General features: G+C 41.7%; 1 protein-coding gene across 2 annotated transcripts; it reads right to left on the bottom strand.

Moving 5' to 3' along the window:
* Positions 1–2,452: 2,452 nt before the first annotated feature.
* alg14 (ALG14 UDP-N-acetylglucosaminyltransferase subunit) lies at positions 2,453–13,810 on the bottom strand. 2 transcript variants are annotated; one of them, XM_010891142.3, is made up of 4 exons: positions 13,053–13,168; positions 12,196–12,347; positions 11,102–11,224; positions 2,453–3,393 (listed from the first exon to the last, which is right to left on the bottom strand). In XM_010891142.3, the coding sequence occupies exons 1-4, from the start codon at positions 13,135–13,137 to the stop codon at positions 3,163–3,165; spliced, it is 591 nt and encodes a 196-aa protein (XP_010889444.2). In that variant the 5' UTR covers positions 13,138–13,168; the 3' UTR covers positions 2,453–3,162.
* Between the last annotated feature and the right edge of the window lie 347 nt (positions 13,811–14,157).

Raw genomic sequence — 14,157 nt, 5'->3', positions numbered from 1 at the left:
AGTTTACATTTATTTTCCGCAAGACTATTCAGAGAACCTTCAGAGCCAATCAGAAGAGTGGATTTGCCTTTGCCTCATTGGCGGTTGCTACTGTAGCCTATGAAAGAGAATCATTATTACCAACAACCAGCTAAAGCCTACATCGCACTTGATTTAACATTTAATGTGTAAGGAAATGTGTGGCTTAACATTTAACTGGTCTAAAATGAAAGAGGACTACAATTGATTTAGCGTGTAGCCTATCTTATCTGTGAGGGACATGGCAAACTCGATTGTTTGCAGGCTTCTAAAAGTAAACAAACTAACTTACCTAAAGTAAGTCTTGATATACCTGGTCTTAGCTTACTTATAGCTTGCATCCCTGTAACCTTCCACACACTTGTAACATCAAATTAATTAAACTCTGACAGGCCACCATGTATTATATTGGTGAATAATGCACCCCACGAATGATAGCCAAGCTATAAGTCCACTGCAGTCTCTTGTCCTCTACCCCAATGGCCCCCAACCTTTTCAGTTACTGTACCCCCCAAAATATTTTGCACTGCTTGAAGTACCCCCTCATGTTAATTTCACTAGTAAGCCTATGGTGTCATGAGTGTTTTCAAGTACCCCCTGTGGAGAGGCCAAGTACCCCCAGCGGTCCTGGTACCCCTGGTTGGGAACCATTGCTCTATACAATAGACGTTAGAGAGGAGACACAAGGACATACAACACACACACAAGTTTGTACAGCTACCCTCATGGGGACCAGAAAATAGAAATTGCATGCTCCCTTGCCCTAAACTTAACCTTAACCTCAATAAAGTAACATTTATGCCTAAACTTTACCTAGATGTAATGCCTAACCTTAACCCTAAACGTAACCAACAATGCCTGGACCTTAAAGAAACCCCAATTCTAACTATAAAATCAATTGTAAGTTTGACCCTAAACCTAAACCCTGAGCCGAAAATTGACTTTTGCCTCACGGGGACCGGCAAAAGGTCTCAATTAGGTCAATTCTTTCTGGTTTTACTATACTCATTGGGACATTTGGTCCCCATTCGTTCAGTAAGACCTAACGCGCCCACACACACACACACACAGCAGTTGTTGAATTAGATGAGTTATCTTCCCATGTCACTCAACGTGCAGTGTGCATAGGGACCTTGAAGGTACAGCTTGTCAGGGTCCTCACGCATTCCTCTACATCAGAAGTAGTTTCGCAACATACAATTCACCTAGTAGAGTAGCTGGAGTCAAACTCTTCTGCATCATTATCCTGATTGGCTGTTAACACCACCAACCCTATTATGGAATAATTCCCCTACTAATTTGTCTTACATCCAATCACAGCAAATCATTTCACATTAAAATATATTTTCAGAGCTGACCAGTGTTCAAAAGACAGATAGTAAACGATCACAGTTATGCTTCCTATATAAAACCAGCTATAGTCTCAAGGGGCACAGAGTAAATTTAAAAACGAAATTCTTTAAATATTAAGAAACAGTTTGTTTTACAAAGAAACCTGGATTTGTAATGAATGTTGATTATGAATGTATGTTTTTTGTATAACAATTGCTAACACTATTTCTATTATTAGAAAGAAGTTGAAATACTGTTGTTGATATAAATAATTGAGGTTTTCATGACATTTTCTCTGGAGATTTTTTCATTTGAACACTCTGGAAGTGTTTCTTGATCCTGGTCTTCAGACCCCAACGGGCAGAACATTTTTGGCACTCACACAGCTGTATCATATGTTGCCCTACCGCCTACACGCCTGACTGACGTAATCAACCTATCATCAAGCCTTTAGTTTGAATCAGGTGTGTGAGTGCTTGGGGAAAACCAAAAACATGCACCCCTTTGGGTCCAGGATTAAAAAACACTGCTCTGGAAAACATGACGGTGCATCTCGAGTTGTATCTAGGCAAAAATTCAAACAGAATATACATGCATTTGAAATGATCTATTCTCATTAAGTTTCAAATGTCTGGTATATATCCAAAATACATTACCCAAAGCAGTACAATGTCATCTTTGCTTCAACTTGTTAACAAGTATGATCAGTTTACTGATAGTTAAAACAGAAATAAATGCTCAGCCCCTTTTGCCCCTTTAAAACGGTCACGTCGGTCTCAGCAATAGCCTATGCTTCTCTTGCAAAAACGTTTGTCATTTCCACTCACAAGGTAAAACAATTATGAGGTGAACAAATACATGTTGTAAACATTTTAAAAAGCTCTCAATTAGATCCCTGTGAGTATCTCTGCGTGGCTTCCCAGTCCTATTAAATTACAGCCACACGTTTGGGCTCATCTAATTATCTTTGCCTTAATTAACTTTGAGCCAGCTGTGCCAACAACAACCATATACAAAGTCACCACCAGTACGAAATCCACGGTTCACATCCTTCTGGGTGCACGTTATGATGTGGTGTATTACTTCATTAAATGGCAGATGCTGAATGTGTCAGCCCTTTTGGTCAGGGTATCATTTATGGCTTCAAATGTATTTACTGTGTATTTCCCCTTCGCTTCCTGAGCCAGTAACAGTCCTTATTAGAGATGATGCACTTCCTGATTTAGGTTCAGAAGGACAGGAAACAAATCACAATGGAACTGCACTTCAACACAATGGCAGTCTCAATAGATAGTACAGCAATTCTTACAAAAAAAATAAAACTACAGATTTAGTGTTGCAGTAAATATACAGTAACTGCATTCAACTGTTATTTTAGACAAATTATTTGCAACATGACTGAAAACCCTTGACAGTGATTTTAACCTTCTTTTGTAAAGTAATCCAAAACATAGTTATAATTACATATTTAAAAACAGACAACCTCAGTTTTGGTTTTGAAGCATTAGTCTTCCCACCATGTTATTTTTAGAGCTGTCAGCATATAAAAAAATAAAATAAAATACATAGTAGCCAGATGAGGCTACACACTAAACAAATACTAGGCTGAACTTTGTTATACCATTAAGTGGACAGGAAGATGATTGTACAACTTATGCAAATTAATAAATATAGAGACAAAAGTCCCCTGGCACTGAGCAAACCATTACATAATAAGGAAAATCACAGAACAAAATTACCCTATTTGTAATAGTTAAATAGTTGTCAGTACCAAGGAATGCATTATTTTATTTTTTTTACCATACAGTCTATTCAGACTATCCTTCCTAGGTAAATGGATTTGGGATATTTGTCTTTCAGCGACGACCACTGCACAAAGAAGTAGTCTGACAGGCGGTAGAGGATCTTTCCAGACAGGGACAGGCTCTCAACTCTGCAGATGCTCTCAACGTAGACGATCAGGACCTTCTTCAGTCCTACGAGCCCCAGGAGAAGGCCTGCCGCGCACAGGGGGACACAGGTCCCTGGGCCGTTACACAGCACCTGAAACAACAGACAGAGACACGGAGAGAGAGGACGGAAAAAGAGGGATGAGTTCCTGGAGCCGTCTAGCCCCTCACAAGCCCTCCAAATCATCAAGTCGGGCCTCAGCTAGAATGTAGAAGTACCGTTCATCACCATGCCTTGTGGGCTAGAGGAGAGTGAAGCAGTGTGGTCTGGGGAGTAGGGGGAAGGTAAGGCCTGAACAGATTGAGGGACCAGCATTCGGGGAGATGGGGAATTACAGAAACGTAGACAGACAGACGGGAGTGGAGACATAGGGCCGCAGGTTCTGGAAGATACATTATCTAGCACAATGTTTGCTGCCTCAGCGCAGACAATCTGGGCACACAAAACGCCAACCAACACTGTAATATCCTCTTCACACACCATAGTGGAAATCATACCGTACTAGGGCTACAATCCTATTGTCATTAACAGGGTTGGAATGTGAGGGCTGATTAGACTTGATTATACTTACTACTGAAACAATTTAATAAATAGCAAAATGGTATACTGAAAAGGGCCCCACAACTGACAGAGAAACTGTAGTAGATTTAGGCCAGTAATATCTGTATTTTAATACAGGCGTGACTGACATTAACATATTTCACATATCCTCGCAGCTATAGTTCCTGGCAGTGAGGTCAGTGTGAACCAGCAGTGAGGAGCACACAAGCTGACTACATTCTGGCCCAAAGGTGATGTCGTTCAGAGATCAGAGAGTGTTTACTCTCCACAGTCCTAACTGGGAAAAACACTTGTGTCCATCTGTCATCACACAGGTGCGAATTTGAATAGACTTAGTGTCAGCCTTCTACCCAATAAACCACAGGCTAAAGAGCTTGGTGGCAAACTCTGTGACCCCTCCTTTACCTCATCTCTACTGGATTCACTTGTAGTAAATTGACTACAAATGTAGCAGTGTTTCTTAGAAGCAATTCAATCCTGTAACTCCAAAAACACTTGGTTTACTGCTGCATTGTGAGGAAAGCAATCAACTGAGCTGAGTTCCATGATGTGGTTTTCTGACTTATCTATCTTAAAGATGAATGCCCTAACTAAATCTGCAAAATGACTAAAATGTCAATGTAATTAATGTGGGGGAAAATGCAAAACTTCTAACCCTGTCCACTGAAGTCATACATTACATATAGCTGGAAAAATGCAGTGGCTGCCTGCCTCTGCCTGGAAAGCTTCAAAGATTGAGTAGACTGGGCATTTATAGAATTGGAATCACAGTTCACCTCGCTTAAGAAGAGCGTAGGCTCTCTAAACCCTTTCCTTTGTAGAGCTGCATTCATAAACCTGACTGGAACATTCTTAGCATGCTTTCCCTGGTATGGTGTAAGTTTGTGTGTGCGGGGTGTGTTTGTGCGGGTGGGTGTGTTGGCACGGTCTCCAGATGGGGTTATAATATAGGCTGCCCAACGATACCTCCTGTATGTTCCTATTCTGCGGAGTTCTAGGACTACGCATTAATCAGACCTGCCATACAGCCTTGCCGAGGCCTAGAAGAACCAATACTTTTTCTTAATGTTAAACAGCCCCCCCCCCCCACTTAATTGAAACATAAAATACACATGCAAAATATTGTCCTATGGCTGCTGCTTAGGCTACACTACATGTGGGCTTTCATAAAGCTGTCTTTTGGGGCTTGTGCTACTGCTGCCATTACTGGTTTGGGGGTCTCACTGAGGCTCCCTTTCTGACTATTGCATAGAGCCTGTAGCTATGGCACCATTACCCTACCTGATTTCCACACGCACATCACAGCATCCACCTGTAACTTCTCATAGTATCACCAGCCATACTCTGTTTTTGGAACAGTCATAGGAGAAGGATGAAGTTGCATCTTGAACAGATACCTAGTGAGACATTCAAGACCGTTCAGTAAGCACTGCAGACTATGAGTAAGCGTCTGTTCAATATCACGGAACACATATTAGGAACACCTCCACTCCTCCTCACTGGGTGTGAAACCTCCCCCTCAAATCTCACCCAACGCTCTGTCATGTCTCAACCTTTCACTACTCAAACATCGCACTCCCCTCACCCCTCCCAAATTAATCACCGACCCTGCACTAGTCAGCCCTCCTAGTATGTGCACTGCTCAGGCTAATACATACTGCCTGATCGTCCTTATACTTTCTAGGTAGACATGTTGCCTTCCACAATCTAAATGGAAGAATCTGAGTATAGAGAAGGAACACTAGCACAGAACATGATCTAATACGCACAGGAATATAAGAAAGGTTTGTGTGTGCGTATATTTTGGCATGTTATTGAGACAGTTCCGAAATGACAGAGACAGTAATGCAGATACAGTAGGTGGAAGACACAGAAGGGTTATGGCTGGTAATTGACCTGATCTCCAGTAGGGAGATGGGTTGGGTGTCTAAACAGAGAGCATTACCACAAATGAAATGGGAAAACATTTAAGCAACCACATGTTCTCCTATTGAAATAAAATGCAGTTTCTTTCAAATAATCAAATCACTAAACAAGCTCGCCAAATTCACAGCCTTGTTGCTCCATTCAGAAGCTAATGTTACAACAGTCTAATTTCTACTAGTACATGGCTTGACCAGACCAGGTTCCAACAAAAACCATTATCATCATATCTAATAAATTAAGGATATTTAGATGACATGAACAGCAGTAATGTTACCAATCCGATTCTAATATCACTTCATTGATCAATTGTGAGTTGTTGATCAATCACAGAAGGAAAGGTAGGTTTCCCGCAGACTACAGTATCTGATGACATCACAACAAACATATTGCACAAGGCCTAGGCATAACTGCCACCAACACATTGATTCATTACCAAAAATGTGTCAATCATTCTGTCTGGTTGTTTATCATCAGGTGTAGTCACTTCCTGATTCAGTATCTGAAGTACTATCAGGGGTGAGTCACCAGACAAGCAACAGAGACAAAATATACTGTCAGAAGAAACAATGAAATCATGAAAACAAATCACTACTGGTGTGCAGAGTACTTGGGTAAGACTAGTAACGTTCTGAATATGAGCTATTGGCCGGATATAGATATATACGGACATTATACACTCACCTAAAGGATTATTAGAAACACCTGTTCAATTTCTCATTAATGCAATTATCTAATCAACCAATCACATGGCAGTTTCTTCAATGCATTTAGGGGTGTGGTCCTGGTCAAGACAATCTCCTGAACTCCAAACTGAATGTCAGAATGGGAAAGAAAGGTGATTTAAGCGGTCTGAGTATTTCACAATCTGCTCAGTTACTGGGATTTTCACGCACAACCATTTCTAGGGTTTACAAAGAATGGTGTGAAAAGGGAAAAACATCCAGTATGCGGCAGTCCTGTGGGCGAAAATGCCTTGTTGATGCTAGAGGTCAGAGGAGAATGGGCCGACTGATTCAAGCTGATAGAAGAGCAACTTTGACTGAAATAACCACTCGTTACAACAGAGGTATGCAGCAAAGCATTTGTGAAGCCATAACACGCACAACCTTGAGACGGATGGGCTACAACAGCAGAAGACCCCACCAGGTACCACTCATCTCCACTACAAATAGGAAAAAGAGGCTACAATTTGCACGAGCTCACCAAAATTGGACAGTTGAAGACTGGAAGAATGTTACCTGGTCTGATGAGTCTCGATTTCTGATGAGACATTCAGATGGTAGAGTCAGAATTTGGCGTAAACAGAATGAGAACATGGATCCAGCATGCCTTGTTACCACTGTGCAGGCTGGTGGTGGTGGTGTAATGGTGTGGGGGATGTTTTCTTGGCACACTTTAGGCCCCTTAGTGCCAATTGGGCATCGTTTAAATGCCACGGCCTACCTAAGCATTGTTTCTGACCATGTCCATCCCTTTATGACCACCATGTACCCATCCTCTGATGGCTACTTCCAGCAGGATAATGCACCATGTCACAAAGCTTGAATCATTTCAAATTGGTTTCTTGAACATGACAATGAGTTCACTGAACTGAAATGACCCCCACCTTCACCAGATCTCAACCCAATAGAGCATCTTTGGGATGTGGTGGAACGGGAGCTTCGTGTCCTGGATGTGCATCCCACGAATCTCCATCAACTGCAAGATGCTATCCTATCAATATGGGCCAACATTTCTAAATAATGCTTTCAGCACCTTGTTGAATCAATGCCACGTAGAATTAAGGCAGTTCTGAAGGCGAAAGGGGGTCAAACACAGTATTGGTATGGTGTTCCTAATAATCCTTTAGGTGAGTGTATAAGCATATACGGATACGCTTACAGTGGGGAGAAGTAGTATTTGATATACTGCCGATTTTGCAGGTTTTCCTACTTACAAAGCATGTAGAGGTCTGTAATTTTTTTCATAGGTACACTTTAACTGTGAGAGATGGAATCTAAAACAAAAATCCAGAAAATCACATTGTATGATTCTTAAATAATTAATTCGCATTTTATTGCATGACATTAGTATTTGATCACCTACCAACCAGTAAGAATTCCGGCTCTCACAGACCTGTTAGTTTTTCTTTAAGAAGCCCTCCTGTTCTCCACACATTACCTGTATTAACTGCACCTGTTTGAACTCGTTACCTGTATAAAAGACACCTGTCCACACACTCAAACAGACTCCAACCTCTCCACAATGGCCAAGACCAGAAAGCTGTGTAAGGACATCAGGGATACAATTGTAGACCTGCCCAAGGCTGGGATGGGCTACAGGAAAATAGGCAAGGAGCTTGGTGAGAAGGCAACAACTGTTGGCGCAATTATTAGTTCAAGATGACGTCAATCTCCCTTGGTCTGGGGCTCCATTTAAGATCTAACCTCGTGGGGCATCAATGATCATGAGGAAGGTGAGGGATCAGCCCAGAACTACACGGCAGGACCTGGTCAATGACCTGAAGAGAGCTGGGACCACAGTCTCAAAGAAAACCATTAGTAACACACTATGCCGCCATGGATTAAAATCCTGTAGCGCATGCAAGGTCCCCCTGGTCAAGCCAGCGCATGGCCAGGCCTGTCTGAAGTTTGCCAATGACCATCTGGATGATCCAGAGGAGGAATGGGAGAAGGTCATGTGGTCTGATAAGACAAAAAAAGAGCTTTTTGGTCTAAACTCCACTCACCGTGTTTGGAGGAAGAAGAATGAGTACAACCCCAAGAAAACCATCCCAACTGTGACGCATGGAGGTGGAAACATCATTCTTTGGGGCTGCTTTTCTGCAAAGGGGACAGGACGACTGCACTGTATTGAGAGGAGGATGGATGGGGCCATATATCGCAAGTTATTAGCCAATATAATGCAAATTCATTACTTAAAAATTATACAATGTGATTTTCTGGATTTTTGTTTTAGATTCCATCACTCACATTTGAAGTGTACCTATGATAAAAATGACAGACTTCTACATGCTTTGTAAGTGGGAACCTGCAAAATCAGCAGTGTATCAAATACTTGTTCTCCCCACTGTATACAATGTCATCCGTGATCAGATGAAGCTACTGAAAGCCAGACATTCTCGTGTCACGGGTTGATCATTAATTCTGCTGCTACAACTGGATTCTCAGAGAAGCTCTCCCTGCATTCACTTTCACTTATTGGTCTTGTGCAACCACAGGTGTCAAACCTGTTCCACGGACGGCCAAGAGTCAGTAGGTTTTTGCTCCAAATTTGCATTAGATCAACTAACTGATTATTGATTAGAGTTACTATGAAGTAAAACATTAACATAGTCCAGGGCACTGTGGTTGGGTAGACCAAGTCCAGGTATTAAGAAAGCTGTAAACTTTCCAAATAAGAAAGGTTCTTCCTCCGAAACTAGCCTGAGAATAACACTACTTGCATCAATACAGTAAGAATGATGTATCTTCTGCAATGTGTTACGCCAAGTTCAATTCAGATAAACCTAAATAAGTCCTGCACACTTCAAACCTCTTAATGTGAGGACACTGTCAGCATATTGGATTGTGCTGAAACATCTGTGGGAGGAAACAATAGGGGTCATAATGTGTCTGTGTGTGTGATCTCACAAATGCCCTTTCATGGCCAACACACGCTTGAGAACCCCAGGAACCTGTGCCCCACCCCTCCCTTTCCCCCTTCCCAGCCCCCAGCCTGACCCCACACTGGTTCCTCCTCAGAATGTGTCCTGTCTCCCTAAGACCACCCCCTGCCCTCTGCCACCACTCCCACACAGACATGTTTGGTCAAAACAAATAAACGTCAGCTTCTCAGTCAACCTCAAGAATGCATGCTGCTGAGTGCTGACAAAAAACGTGTCTGAAGGAGAGAGGGAGTGTTGAACAAAGTAGTAAAACATGTATAGCCCTATAATACAACCGTACAAACGACCAATAGTCACCAGTCATACTATACCAACAACGCAAATGACAAAACAAAGATATATTACAAGATATTCTATTATGATTGGATAAAGAAAATAGTGACTTTTTCAGAGAAAGATTAGTCAGGGGCAATAATATCTAGGTTCAAGACCAATAGGGAATTATGTCAGCCACTGGATGTCAAAAAGGCCTACATAATTCCCACATAAAATCCAGTGAAACTGAAGAGAACATATTAACGATGATAAATGGTAAAAATCCCAGGAAATCCCAAAGCCCCATATGAATCACTGGCTCTTGTTTAAACGACCTCTGAATCCTACACTGCAATAGGCGGCTCCACGGGAAAGTAGAGAATGACACCATTGAGAGGTAAGTGGACAGTGGCTAATTATTACTCTTAAGGGCAGAGAGGTTGCCACCCATGGCATGTAATGATCTTACAATCTTAAGATACTACTTGTTCTAGCCACTAGCTGCAGACTCAAGTGTTTGCTTGGTCATGCTCCGCCCTAAACCCCACTTTGCCTTCCTCCCTCCATCCCCGGTGTCCCAAGAGACATGGGGGAAACCTGATACTCTCTCCCCCTGCTCCTCTTCCAGAGCTGGGCTGCAGAATCAGGCTGGAGTCAGCTGGCTGAGTGGGGAACCAGTCAGGTGCTGCCACATCCTGTGAACAAGGCCCTTCTCCTTCTGCTCAGCCCACTGCCCCAGCCTGACTACACAACACAGCTCGAGTGAGGGATGACTGTTGGAGAGGGGAGGCAGGACAGGAGAACAAGAAAGGGAGGGAGAGAGGGAGTAGGAGACCCTGGTTTTCTGTTCAGTCCAGCAGTGAAACCAACACAACCCTCTTTCTTCCTCCTAAGAGTCACGACTATTACTGTACCAGACACTTTCCTTCCCTGTTCCCTGCCGGAACCTGGACAATTTGCCATGTTAGAAGGAACCATGAATTCTGCTCTGTGTGTGTGTGTGTGTGTGTGTGTATGTATATATAAAAAATATCAGAAAGGCAGCACATACTCTTCCACAGCACTCAATTTCTTTTAAGTCATTTTGCAGATACTCATGTTCAGTGAGAGCATTCATTTCCCAACATCCGGCTCCCTTGTGGGAATCAAACCCACACTGAACACTGAACTGACGTTTTGCAAAACAGTACGGCACAGGATACAGTACCACACGGACAAGCCGTACCTACCATGTCTGCTCGGATGTGATCACAATCCCTGACGCAACCAGGTGAGCCATACCTGTTGTTCCCTTGAGCTAGGCACTTAACCCAAAGTGCTCCGGTAAGTCATGCGGGATAAGAGGATCTGCTAAATGACTAAAAAGCATGAACACATTCTGATTCAACCTACCATGTCTGGGCTGAGCCTGAACACCAGAGGAACGGCGTAGAGCAGTGCATTCAAAGTGCTGACCACTGAAGAACTCCAGGACTGACGCACCTCCCGGCTACGAGGTATCCGCTGGAGGGTGAACTTAAGGATGGGGAGGGATACAATCATTAAGCTAAATCTCAAAACATCAATAATAGGATAACGTATGCCATAAAATACACCATGTAAAGCAGGGTGAGCCACCAGATTAGCAATGGTTACTACCAAAAAAGACATATAGTTATTCCCAGTTGTGACGGGAACTTATTCTATACAGAATGTGAAAGGGATTTACTCCATCTGCTGGTGAGACTGGGACTTGCAACTGGGTCTGGCTCCAAACCAAGAATTTAAGAAATACGAAGCAAAACTTTCATCAGCAATATTTTTTTTTTAATGTAGGCCCAAATGTTGAACTAATAAGCATCTTTATAGAGTAAAGGTTCCCAAACAGCCATATTTCCATGTTTCACAGCTGGTTTAATGATTACAAATTTGAAGTTGAACTTTTATTTTCTGCATGCACAAGATACTATAGCTGTAAAATAATACACTAAAAGTCATATCTGAGAGCTATTTCCCAACAATGCAATGAAAACATGGATGGAAAATATGAACAGGAATTTAAAAAACAAGGTAACAGATTAGTGCAAGTACTTCAATCCATGTGTATGTTGAGGAATAAAGACTGCAATGGTATAATCAAACTAATAGTCAGAAGGGCTATAGCAGCAAGGTAGGCGTGAACAGGTGCATATGTACAGGTGAGTGTGCTCATAGAAGTGACAGTGGAGTGTGTATGAGTTTGTTTCTCGAGTGGGTAAAGACCTGTGGAAGGCATATGGTCAGGTAGACAGCGTGGACAGACTGTGGGAAAGGTAGAGCAGGTGTTGTTAACATCTCGTAGCCAAGGGACAGAATCTGTTTAGGACTCTGTTGGAATGAACCTTGATGCACTAGTACTGCCGGACAGACTGGAGCATGGAGAACAGCATCATGGCTCCATTGGCTGGAGCCTTTTGCAATTGTGCCTGTATAGTATCGGAAATATTCAACAAAGCCTCTTGATTTACCTGGCCTTCTGACCCAGTGTTTTTCTTTGAACGTTCGAAGGTGCGAATCTTGTCTTCACTCATTTTGTCTGTGTCTGCAATGACATAGTGCCTAGGACTGTAGGACAGAGACAGACTCTCCATCAAACGCAGGATTTCAGTGGTGTGTCCTCCTGCAAATACACAATACAACTTAAAGGTCAATGGTAAAACTAGGAGCTTATCTATCTTAACAGGTAAGCTAGAGCTAGAAGCAATATTTTACAAGAGTGATGCCTTGAGAAAACTCTGAAAAAGATTGGCACATTGGACCTTTATTAAAAGCACATTGGGCCTTTATTATCTACCTTGGTTTGGGAAGGAGCTTTTTAGTATAATACAATACATAGCATACATAGTGAATGTTTGCATAGGCTATTTAGTTGATTAAACAACGGCAGACGAGGGCAGGTGAAATCCCTGTTCTTTCCTGGTTACCTAAATAATCAACAGTTCAAGTGAGAACCAAAGCACTTAAAAAATTAAGGAAAACAAAGTGCCATCTAAATAAAAAATTTTAAAAGATCAAAAACCGCAGTATCTGCAACTTTTGAAAGCTGGTCAACTAAAAGTTCAACTTATTAATGAAAGTAAGTTACACGGGGAAAGTTGTTTTTGAGTGTGAACGGTTTTCGCTGTAATTCAGCTAACCACAAGATAGAGCCAAATAAAGGATATTTGATTTCAAGCTACACAATATTAAGCACATTGATGGGCTCATGTATACCAGCGTGGTTTCAACCTTCTCTGGTTCATTTCAAATGAGGAGGTAATCTCTGTAACTTCGTATTTTATCGACCAACCTTAAAAATAAGTCAAACATATCTACTTTATTATACCCGGTTTTCCTTTCGTTATCAGGCAGGAAGAATGTTGCACCGGTAATTTCAAAATGAAAATATTGCTGGGGAAACTCATATGCATCGAAGTACACTACAGTATCCTAAACACTATAATTAAGCATAAGACACGAAGGGGTGTGGTTTATAGCCCATATACCACAGCTAAGCAATCGCCAACAGAAACGTAAGGTGTCAACTAAGTTTAGGATAATAAGGTTCTATCCGTACAGTATGTTACTATTCAACTTTGGGGATCCAATGTAACTGCATACATTTATTTGATTAAGTTGAAGGGGTAACCCTAACCCATATTTAATCATAAATACACACGTTAACCGTTAAGTACGGATGCCAGACCATACGAGCTCCCGCATTGGTCACGTCGGCCTTAAATCGAAAAAATGCCAGCTAAATCTAAAGCATTTTCAATAACAGCTGTTAAGTACTTGATAACGACATGCATTCGTTCTAATGTTTTGCTCGGTGACTTTCACCCTAACGTCGGTAATGCCAGCTAGCTGACTGAAGAGTAGTACTATCGACGTTAGCTTACTCAAAAATACTGTGCTAGTTTAAAATATTTTTACCTGATCCAGCAACGACAAGCACGCAGATGGGACCTTTCTCACCTGGTTTACATTTTGAACCAGAACGAATTACAATACAAAGACGAACAATAAAACAGATAACTATAAAACTAAGTCCTGCAAATATTACAAACAGTGCCATTGCAACTACGGCAACTCGTTTGCGCCAATCGGACATGCTCGCGAAAGCCTTATTCCGGAGCACCTGCAGTTTTTACTGACTTGTTCAACTAAGTCGTTTATTCGCAGTTTCGCACTGGTGGCAACGGATCTGTACAACAGGTTTCATGCTAGGAGGTGGAAGGGAAGAGTACATCTGTAATTGATTGTGGTAGAAAATCTAATGTCCTTTACACTATAGAAAAAAAATAATTTGAAATGAATAAAATAACTGTTATATAATTATTATTTGTTTGTATTACTTTTATATAAAAGTAATTAATTGAATAGTGCCATGGATTAAAAACAGATTTGTTTGTGTGTGCCAGACAATAACAGAAACAAGAGTGCGTGGT

Source organism: Esox lucius, chromosome 21, assembly GCF_011004845.1.
Source record: "Esox lucius isolate fEsoLuc1 chromosome 21, fEsoLuc1.pri, whole genome shotgun sequence".
Classification (NCBI taxonomy): domain Eukaryota; kingdom Metazoa; phylum Chordata; class Actinopteri; order Esociformes; family Esocidae; genus Esox; species Esox lucius.
Note: the sequence above shows the minus strand (reverse complement) of the source record. Positions and strands in the feature narration are given on the sequence as shown.

Coding starts and splice junctions, on each gene's coding strand:
- alg14 (XM_010891142.3), bottom strand. CDS start 13,137: ATGCATATGAGTTTCCCCAGCAATATTTTCATTTTGAAATTACCGGTG. Junction 12,348..13,052: donor GATAACGAAAGGAAAACCGG/GTATAATAAAGT, acceptor GTGTATTTGCAG/GAGGACACACCACTGAAATC. Junction 3,394..11,101: donor TCAGGCTCAGCCCAGACATG/GTAGGTTGAATC, acceptor CTGTTGTTTCAG/GTGCTGTGTAACGGCCCAGG.